The sequence below is a fragment of the Dipodomys ordii genome, unplaced genomic scaffold (genome assembly GCF_000151885.1).
Source record: "Dipodomys ordii isolate 6190 unplaced genomic scaffold, Dord_2.0 Scaffold22, whole genome shotgun sequence".
NCBI lineage: Eukaryota > Metazoa > Chordata > Mammalia > Rodentia > Heteromyidae > Dipodomys > Dipodomys ordii.
The window spans coordinates 14,544,942-14,555,757 of NW_012267238.1; the positions used below are offsets into that span (position 1 = coordinate 14,544,942).

The 10,816-nt window shown below is 38.6% G+C and overlaps 1 protein-coding gene across 2 annotated transcripts in view; it reads left to right on the forward strand.

Moving 5' to 3' along the window:
* The window catches only part of Eed (embryonic ectoderm development), a 48,655-nt gene that overhangs the window by 8,728 nt on the left and 29,111 nt on the right, over positions 1 to 10,816 (forward strand). For both annotated transcript variants that reach the window (XM_013014159.1, XM_013014160.1), the window contains exons 2-4: positions 965 to 1,117; positions 5,385 to 5,477; positions 9,455 to 9,520. In XM_013014159.1, coding sequence (XP_012869613.1) covers positions 965 to 1,117; positions 5,385 to 5,477; positions 9,455 to 9,520 — 312 coding nt within the window. The remainder of the gene's footprint in view (positions 1 to 964; positions 1,118 to 5,384; positions 5,478 to 9,454; positions 9,521 to 10,816) is intronic.

The following is a 10,816-nucleotide window of genomic DNA, read 5'->3' on the forward strand; positions in this document are numbered from 1 at the left end:
GATTTGTGGATGTGGGACATTCTGACTGGGGTAAGGTGGTATCTCAGGGTTGTCTTTATTTGCATTTCCTTCACCACCAGGGATGATGAACATTTCCTCACTGGCTACTAATTTTAACAAGACTTTTAAAACTACATCTTAAAGCCAGGTGCTAGTGGCTCACGTCTGTAATCCTAGCTACTCAGGAGGCTGATATCTGAGGATTGCAGTTCAAAGCCAGCCTGGGCAGGAAAGACCGTGAGACTCCTATCTCCAATAAACCACCAGAAAACCGGAGTGGCGTTGTAACTCAAGTGGTAAAGTGTGCGCCTTGAGCTGAAGAGCTGAGGGATATCGCCCAGGCTCAGAGTTTAAGCCCCACGACAGACAAAACAAAACAAAAAAACTACATCTTAAATAGGATTTGGTAACACTTAGGCCCCAAGTGATCACCTTTTGTTGTTGTTGTTGTTGGTCATAGGGCTTGAATTCTGGGCCTGCGTGCTATCCCTCAGCTCTTCAGCTCAAGGCTGGTGCTCTACCACTTGAGCCAAAGCGCCACTTCTGGTTTTCTGGTGGTTTATTGGAGATAGGAGTCTCACGGACTTTCCTGCCCGGACTGGCTTTGAACCAAGATCTTCAGATCTCTGCCTCCTAAATAGCTAGGATTATAGGCGTGAGCCACTGGTGCCCAACGAAGGGATCACCTTTCTACAACCTTTGTGTCTCAAATTCAGCATCAGTAAACAAATCAAAATGACGTATGGATTAATCAGATTTATTTGTCACAGTTTGGGAGTTGAATCCTGCAGGGCTTACCAGAAGAGAGCAATTCAACTCTCTCAGTAACATTTTCTAATTTAATAATTCTTTCTGAGGAGAATGGTGAAGTCTAAATGATGGGTCAGTGCATTAGAGTAGCTGGCAATAGCTGTCTTACTATGCAAAGACCATGTTACATATTTTTCCTTATTTACTCTTACAGGATGATGCTGTAAGTATAGAAAGTGGTACAAACACTGAACGCCCTGATACACCTACAAATACACCAAATGCACCTGGAAGAAAAAGTTGGGGAAAGGGAAAATGGAAGTCGAAGAAATGCAAATATTCTTTCAAATGTGTGAACAGTCTCAAGGTAAGGAAAGAAAGAGACTGTGGGCTCAGTGCTGGGTTTCATAATTCTTTATCTGGGATGATATGCTTTATCCTGAGGTTCTCTTGGGTTTAAAGTTTTTTTGGGGGGGGGTCCAGTCGTGGGGCCTGAACTCTGGGCCTGGGTGCTCTCGCTCAGCTCTTCAGCTCAAGGCTAGCGCTCTACCACTTGAGCCACAGCGCCACTTTCAGCTTTTTTTTTTTGCTTATGTGGTGCTGAGTAATCGAACCCAGGGCCTCATGCATGCAAGGCAAGTGCTCTACCACTGTGCCACCTTCCCAGCCCCAGGTTTATAGTATTTTATTTAGTGTTTTGAACTTTTTAAAAAATAATTTAAGATTCATATTATTTTGCCAAGCACTGGTGGCTCATACCTGTAATCTTAGCTACTCAGGCAGCTGAGATCTGAGGATAGTGGTTCGAAGCCTGCCTGTGAAGAAAAGTCCCCACAATACTGTGTTCTTCAACTAACTACTCAAAAACTGGAAGTGGCACTGTGGCTCAAGTGATAGAGTGCTAGCCTTGAGCACAAAGAGGCTCAGCAACAGCGCCCAAGCCCTGAGTTAAAGCTGCAGAACTGACAAAAAACAAACAAACATAGCCTATCCCATGTTTAGTTGCTTAGGTTTTGTTTTTGTTGTCATTTTAATTTAAATGTATAAAATAGAGTAAGCTAGTTTTACTTTATTGATTCAAATACAAGAGTTGGGGAATGTTAGTTTATTCTTTATATTCTGGTAAAACTTGACATGAGCCATTTTTGGCAGTTATTAGAAAAGCTGACTGTAAACACATGTCTTTGTACAGTCTTTTAAAAAACTGGTTGTTCTTTTATATAAAAAAATATGGCACTTTAAAACTTTTAACTGTTTAATAGTTGGGGAAAACAAGGGTTAGAGGTATTTAAATTACTGCCTTAGGGCTGGGAAGGTGGTTCAGTGGTAGAGCACTTGCTTTGCATGCCTGAGGCTCTGGGTTCGATTCCTCAGCACCACATAAGCAAAAAGAAAAAAGCTGGAAGTGGGGCTGTGGCTCAAGTGGTAGAGAACTAGCCTTGAGCTGAAGAGCTGAGGGACAGCGTCCAGGCCCAGAGTTCAGGCCCCACGACCAGACCAAAAAAAAACAAAAACCTTAGCATTTTTATTTACAACAAAAGACTATTTGATGTGCATTGTAGATGTTTTGTTTTGTTTTTTTTTTTTCTGGTCATGGGGATTGAACTTTGGGCTTGGGCGCTGTCCCTGCACTCTTCAGCTCAAGGTGAGTGCTCTACCACTTGAGCCACAGCACCACTTCGGGTTTTCTGGTGGTTTATTGGAGATAAGAGTCTCATTGAGTTTCCGGGCTGGCTTTGAACAGAGATCCTCAGATCTCAGACTCCTGAGTAGCTAGGATTACAGATGTGAGCCACCGACGCCCGGGGATGTTTTCTTTTTTTTATATGTCTACTTTGCCCTTTTAAAATTTGGAGTTACTTTTTCCTCAGGAAAAGTATGTATTACATTGTCTCATATATGTCTATATTTTTTTTTTTTTATTTTTGGTCAGTCATGAGGCTTGAACTCTGGGCCTGGGCCGCTGTCCCTCAGCTCTTCAGCTCAAGGCAAGTGCTCCACCACTTGAGCCATAGCAACACTTCTGGTTAATTGAGATAGAAGTCTCAGGGACTTTCTTGCCCGGGCTGGCTTTGAACCATGATCCTCAGATCTCAGCCTCCTGAGTAGAGCCACTGATGCCCGGCTTACCTTTTCTGAATATGTAAATTCATGTGTAGGTAAAGTCTTGGGCAAACGAAAGAAGTTGTGGCTGTAGGCCATTTTCCTGCCTATAACGAAAATTAAGGGGCTGGGAAAGTGGCTCAGTGGTAGAGTGCTTGCCTTGCATGCCTGAGGCCCTGGGCTTGATTCCTCAGCACCACATAAGCAAAAAGAAAAAAAGCCGGAAGTGGTGCTGTGGCTCAAGTGGTAGAGCGCTAGCCTTGAGCTGAAGAGCTGAGGGACAGCGCTCAGGCCCAGAGTTCAGGCCCCACTCCTGGACCCAAAAAAAAACAAAAACAAAACAACAACAAAAATTTAAGTGTGTTTGACATGTTAACTTGTATACTAAAAAAAGGAGGGAAGTTCATCTTAGCGTATTGAAAAGGTATCCATAATAGTTTCATGTTACCATTTACTATTTTGGGTACCACTCTGAGAAATAGTAATTGCCATTTAAATATTTCAAAAGTCTAAAGCTTTAATCTTTTTAAATGATGAAATGGAAGCTGTTGAATTTTAGAAGGGAAAGCAATGCCTTTAAAATGAACATTCAGGGGCTGAGAAGGTGGCTCAGTGGTAGAGCGCTTGTCTTGCATGCTCAAGGCCCTGGGTTCCATTCCTAAGCACCACATAAGCAAAAAGAAAGCCAGAAGTGGCGCTGTGGCTCAAGTGGTAGAGCGCTAGCCTTGAGCTGAAGAGCTGAGGGACAGCGTCCAGGCCCAGAGTTCAGGCCCCACGACCAGACCCCCCCCCCAAAAAAAAATAAAATGAACATTCATAAAGCTGAGGGTCAATAATGCAAAAAAAAAAAGTGAGTGGTCTTCTTACATAATGTTCATACATTAGCTCTCCCTCCTTGAATATCTGCAAAGGTATGGTCCATTCTCCTCTAAACCCTTTTGTTCAAGTGGTATTGTCCACTATAACTTTTTTTTTTGGGGGGGGGTCCGGTCGTGGGGCCTGAACACTGGGCCTGAGAGCTGTGCCTCAGCTCTTCAGCTCAAGGGTAGCGCTCTACCACTTGAGCCACAGAGCCACTTCTGGTTTTTTTCTTTTCGCTTATGTAGTGCTGAGGAATCAAACCCAGGGCCTCATGCATGCAAGGCAAGCACTCTACCACTGAGCCGCATTCACAGCCCTATAACATTTTTTTAAGAGGATATTTTTTTGAATGACTTAACATCAAGATTATTTGAAGATTGCTTAAAAGATTGATTACTCATTATTTTAAAGTTATATTTATAGGCTTAATAGAAAGCAGTGGTATGGATGAAGTGGATATACTTCACTTGAAAATTTAAGCCTAATTAAATTTAGTGAATGTAAAGAAAATACGTAGGTAACTAGGGTTAGGGTGGCACAGGTCAAGTGGTAGAGTATTTGCTCAGTGTGTCTCTGACCTGGGTTCAATATCCAGTGCCATCAAAAAAGAAAAATTACTGACAAAGAAATTGTATTTCACCTTTAAAGCCATTTGTTAGCTTCTTATTTCACAAATTATGGCATCATGGCCTAAGAAATGCATCTGTTAAAATTATTCAGTGTATTGTGACTTAGAATAAGATGGTTGAGTTTAAGAAAATGGCTAGGTCTGGGCTGGAAAGTGGCTCAGTGTTAGAATGTTTGCTTAGCATGCATGAAGCCCTGGGTGATTCCTTAGTACCACGTAAACAAAAAAAAAAAAAACGGGGCTGGGAAGGTGGCTCAGTGGTAGAGCGCTTGCTTTGTAAGCCTGATACCCTGGGTTGGATTCTTCAGCACCACATAAGCAAACAGAAAAAAGCCAGAAGTGGTGCTGTGGCTCAAGTGGTAGAGTGCTAGCCTTGAGCTGAAGAGCTGAGGTACAGCGCCCACGCCCAGAGTTCAGGCCCCACAACCAGACCCAACAAAAACAAACAAACAAACAAAAATAAACCCAGAAAAAAACCTAAAGTGGAACTGTGGCTCAAGTGGCAGAACACTAGTTTGAGGCAAAGACGCTGAGACGGTGCCCAGGCTCTGAGTTCAAGTCCTATGACAGGTGGGGAGGGGTGGGGGAAGAAATGGCTGGATTTAAGCTGAATGGGGTTGGGAGAAATGGGGAAAATGGTGGAGTAATATGCATTGTATTCATAAACTGACATGCTGAAGTAAAAGCCCTTTGTACCAGTACAGGAAGGAGAAAGGGAAGGAGGGAAGCAAGCAAGCAAGCTACAAGGAAGGAGGAAGATAGCTACAAGGCAGAATTAAAGTGTTCTCATAGACAATCTATCCTGATACATGCTTGTAAGAAAACTTTATTATATACAATGTTTTAAGATGTGAAAACTGTTTTAGTTGATAACCTTAATTTTACTGTTTAAAACCAGGGAGTTCAAGGCCTAGTTCTAGCCAAAAAACAGTCAGTATAGTATAATATACAAAATAACTGATTGTTTAAAATTAGTTTACTATCATTTTCTTTTGGTTTCTAAGATCCATTAACATTTTCTTATTTTTTTATTGTTTTATAGGAAGATCATAACCAGCCATTGTTTGGAGTTCAGTTTAACTGGCACAGTAAAGAAGGCGATCCATTAGTGTTTGCAACTGTAGGAAGCAATAGAGTGAGTTTTAAGGAGTCTTATTTGGCATTTTTGGCTTGATTATTTAATAAGTAATTAATATTGCATTGAAATGGGAAAATTTTGAAGCAAATATAACTTTAACAACATGGCTTTATGTAAGAATGAAGTTTTAAAGAAATTGTCAGGTTAAACATAATCATGGTTGAAGACTACATTCAGGTTTTATGTTTTTCTTCATAAGTACTTTGAATGGGTAAGCAAATAGACCTTTTACTTTTTTAACTGATTTTAATTATTGTTTACATAGAATATGTCTGTGGCTTAGAAAAATAATGAACGGCTGTGTAAATGGAAGCATGAATCCATTGGATTTAAATAACAATACTGGGTATGGTACCAAACACCCTGTAAGCTCAGCCCTTACAGAAGCTGTGGCTGGAGAATTCTGAATTAAAGGCTAGGCTATATGGTAGTTCAAGGTTAGACCGGCAGATAAGTGAGATCCTGACTCATGAAAGTAATACCAACATTAATAATAAAAATGAAAGTTTCAGGGCTGGGAAGGTGGCTCAGTGGTAGAGCGCTTGCCTTGCATGCCTGAGGCACTGGGTTCGATTCCTCAGCATCACATAAGCAAAAAGAAAAAAGCCGGGAGTGGCGCTGTGGCTCAAGTGGTAGAGCGCTAGCTTTGAGCTGAAGAGCTGAGGGATAGCGCCCAGGCCCGGAGTTCAGGCCCCATGACTGAATCAAAAAAAAAAAAAAATGAAAGTTTCATTTATTTTTAGTAGATATTTGAGTTTGCTTTTAAAGAAGCCAACTGTATTTGAAATGGAGAGAAGTGGTGAAAAGAATCAGGCTAGAAAATTTTAACATAAGCCATTATTTAATTTTTTAGTCAAATAAGGGCTGAACAGTGGGTTGCTAAGACATTCATTTTATTCACTTCTGAATGAGTGAATGGGGTGACTTTCTAATGCTTTCTAGGGAGTCTTCAAGAGTTTTCTATTAATGGTGTAGTACCTTAGGGGAAAATGGTTCTCTTAAGTCTATTATTAACTAACATTTTTATTATCCATTAAGCCTTATTATTAACTAACATTTTTATTATCCATTATAAATCCATTTTATTTTCCATAGCAATAGCATAAAAATAGATTAAGGAATGCACAAAAAAGGAATTTGTAGAGGAAATTGATTTAAATAGCTGTGGATAATTAGATATGATTGTATTTGCAGACAAATACAAGTCACTTCCTTTCCCTTAAGATTAATTGGGGAACGAGAGGTGAACTTGAGACACATTCTATGGTTATTGACTAAAATAAAAATTTATGCTTCGTTAGTTATTATGTTGGAATTCTTAGAAAAATAAAAGACCATGATTTTTGAATGTGTACTACTTGTTTTCTATAATGTTGGAATTCTATTCTCAATCAAAATTAACCAGTTGAGTATTTTCCTAATATCAGCATCTAATATAATCTGTGTTTTTTGTTTTGTTTTATTTTGTTTTTCAATATCAAGATCATATAACCTTTTGGGGTTGAATCTTTGCTATATGTTTTCTAAAATAAAATTTAGCTTTTGGTCATTTTACTTTTTCTGGGTACTCTTTTTTTTTTTTTTTTACATTTTTAAATTTTTATTATCTTTAAGTAGTTGTACAAGGAAGTTCCCATTCTACAAAACAGTATATAAATACAAGTTGTCTGATAACATTGTCATCCATCACTCTTAACCCATTCCTTCTCTCACTTTTCTTTTCTTTGTTATTTAAAATTGAGATCAGGTGATTACATAAATTTTACATATTTCATAGTATTGTGGAATAATGATACTTAAAGTCACAAACACATTTTAACCTTCACAAGGCAAGTTTCAATAACAAAAGACTGGTGCTTTTACTGTTTGACAAAGTTGTTGAAATTCTAAATATTTGAAAGTTACCATTGAAATTGGTAAAATGGGATAACTTTTCTTGGTGATTAGCCTAACTAGGCTGTATGATTTACAGTTTGCTTAGTTCCCAAATTCTTTGAAGGTGTCAATTCAGAGGAAAAGTAATGTAGTTAAGGAAAAATTGAAGTTACTTTTTTTGTTGTTGGCAATGTAGCCCAATAATTAACTGTGGCTTGGGAGAATTACTATAACTTTTACCTTGCTTTAGTATACCCTTTGTTTTGTGGGAGGCATATTTTCACAAAATTAAGGCCAGGGAAGGACTCAGAAGATAACACTACTAATTTTTTTTTTTTTTTTGGGGTCCGGTCGTGGGCCTGAACTCTGGGCCTAGGCACTGTCCCTCAGCTCTTCAGCTCAAGGCTAGCACTCTACCACTTGAACCACAGTGCTACTTCCGGCTTTTTTCTTTTTGCTTATGTGGTGCTGAAGAATCGAACCCAGGGCCTCAGGCATGCAAGGCAAGCGCTCTACCACTGAGCCACCTTCCCAGCCCAAACACTACTAATTAAACACAACTGATTATATAGCATGGGATGACAAGCTTTTTTTTCATGACTTGAGCTATATAATGTGTACATAAAAATTTTAAATTCTTGTTCTTAAAATTTCTTTTGGTAGGTTGGGAAGGTGGCTCAGTGGTAGAATGCTTGCCTTGCATGTATGAGGCCCTGGGTTTGATTCCTCAGCACTGCATAAGCAGAAAAAGCTGGAAGTGGTGCTCTGGGTTAAGTGGTAGAAAGCTAGCTTTAAGCTGAATAGCTGAGGGACCAATATCCAGGCTCAGAGTTCAGGCCCCATGACTGACACGCCCCTCCCCCCCCCCAAAAAAAAAATCTCAGCTGACATTGAACTGCTATATTCAGATTTGAGTAGCTAGGATTACAGATGTGAACCACTGGTGCCCAACTCTTTTTATCTTTGATTTTAGAATGTGTGACACATGAAAATGCCTACCATACACATGAAAGTTAATATTTGATTAAATGTATCAGAAAAAAATACCAATTCATTATTGGGCAACTTGTCAAGTAAATTTTTTATGGTACTAATGATCTATAGCTACTCAAAACTTTAAAAACATACATAAAAAACTGATACATAGTAAAGATACATATTGGGTATATGGAGTATAAGGTACTGTTTCAACACATAACAATATTGTGTAATGCTTCTATCAAGGTAAATATATTTATCTTGTTAAATATTTGTCTTTTTTATGGTTCCAAAGACCTTTTTTGTTGTTGAAGAAGAATAGAGCATAATTACTTTGGGGTTTTCACTTTGGTTTCTGTGCGTGCACAGGTCCTGGGCTTGAACTCAGGGCCTGGGAACTGTCCCTTAGTTTTTTTGCTCTAGGCTAGTATTTTTTAGTGGTAAATTGGAGTTAAGAGCTTTAGGGAATTTCTTGCTGGGGCTGTGATCCTTAGATCTCATCCTTTTGAGTAGTTAGGATTACAGGTGTGAGCCTCTGGTGCCTGGTACGATTTATCACTTTTAAAAATAGATGTAAGCGGGCCTGGGAATGTGGCTCAGTGGTAGAGTGCTTGCCTAGCGTTCATGAAGTCCTGGGTTCAATACCTCAGTACCACATACACAGAAAAAGCTGGAAGTGGCTCAAGTTGTAGAGTGCTAGCCTTGAGCAAAGCTCAGGGACAGTGCCTAGGCCCTGAGTTCACAAGCCCCAGGACTGCAAACCTCTCCCCCTGCCCCTCTACTCTCCACTCCCCAGCAAAAAAAAAATGATGTAAGCCAACTTGAGCTGTGGCTAACTAGAGTGCTAGCTTTGAGCAAAAAAAGCTAAGGGATAGCGCCCTAAGCCCCAAATTCAAGTCCTAGGACTGGTAAAAACAAACAAAACAAACTTATTTGAATGTTTAATATTTTCTGATATTACATAAAATGTGTTAGAGGTTTTAATAGTTTTAGTAAGTTTAAAGGTGCTATTTTAAAGCAGTATTCTCTGATGTATCTTTAAGATGTAATTGTGATTAGGATGTTTAAAAGTCAAAGAGTGTTTCTATACTTGAGATAATACTTAATTTTGTTTTAATTAGGTTACCTTATATGAATGTCACTCACAAGGAGAAATCCGGTTATTGCAATCTTATGTGGATGCTGATGTATCCTTTTCATGGTTTTTAATGTTTGGTCCAAAATATTTAATTCAATAAGTCTGCTAAAACTTTTCTAAATTAATTCCTTAAAATTGCCTTTGCTTCTTAACCATAGCCAATATAATTCCTCATTTCTAGTATCACCCAAGATAATTCTGGTGTCTAGGTTTCCTGATCTTTAGAAGTCTATTGTGGGTAGATGAGTAAATCCAAAAATTGTGGTATCTATCTATACACAATGGAATTTTATACAGCCATTAGAATAAAGCAATGACATTTATAGGGAAATGAATGGAAGTAGAACAAATCATGTTAAGTGAGGTAAGGCAGGCTCAGAGAGATAAACATCACATGTTCTCTCTGATATGTAGAAATTAAATCTAAAATACACTGGACTATGATAAATTATACAGGAATCCAGATATGCACACACACGTGACACCAGAAGAGGATATTCTCAGGCGAGAAATACAAAGGTGCCTAAGTACCTCATCATATTTATATAAAATAATAAACATATCAAAATGAACTCCAAAATATGGAAACAAGAGACTTCTCTCTTTTTTCTTTATTTTTTTTCAGTCTATAGTTTTTATTTTTTGAAGATTCTGTCTCGTTTCCTTTTGTATGGTGTATTCAAGTGTATATCTTCAGAAGTTCTGGAGGCAGGGTTCAGAACTCAAGGGGAAAAGGGGGAAAAAAGTGCAGCAGTGGAACTCACTGGACACTGATGAAAGTGAACCAGCTCGTGAGTGGAGACAGGAGGGAGGGACTGTGAGAGTGAGGGAACAGAAGATACTGTACAATAAGAAAATATACTCATTACCAGACTTGTGTATTTATAATCCCTCTACATTACCTTATAATAAAAATAAAGTAAATTAATAACCAAAAAAGTATTGTGGGGTGGATGTGATGGGTAGGTTTTGAAGAAAAGAGCATTTGACAGGAAATGTTAGAAGCTGCTTCTTTAACCTTGTTGAGAAATACATAATTTCAGTAGTTTTTTTTAAAATTGTCATTGTAATTTAATAATGAGCCTTGGTTGATCAGAAGCAATGACTGGCTGTTGTCCCAAGAGTTTTGATCAACAAAACCTAGATAGAAAAGAGAATGGACAATTTAAGAAGTAAAATATTGAGGGCAGGGAATGAGTTAGAAAGAAGTAAAGCCAGAGTTAGACATAGCAATAAAAGTGAACTGATAGGTTGTTTCTTCCAGATCCATCTGAAAAACTTAACAACCATGACAGGACAAGAACTTGTCATTTCCTTTCTTTTTCCTTTTTTTTTTTTTTTTTTT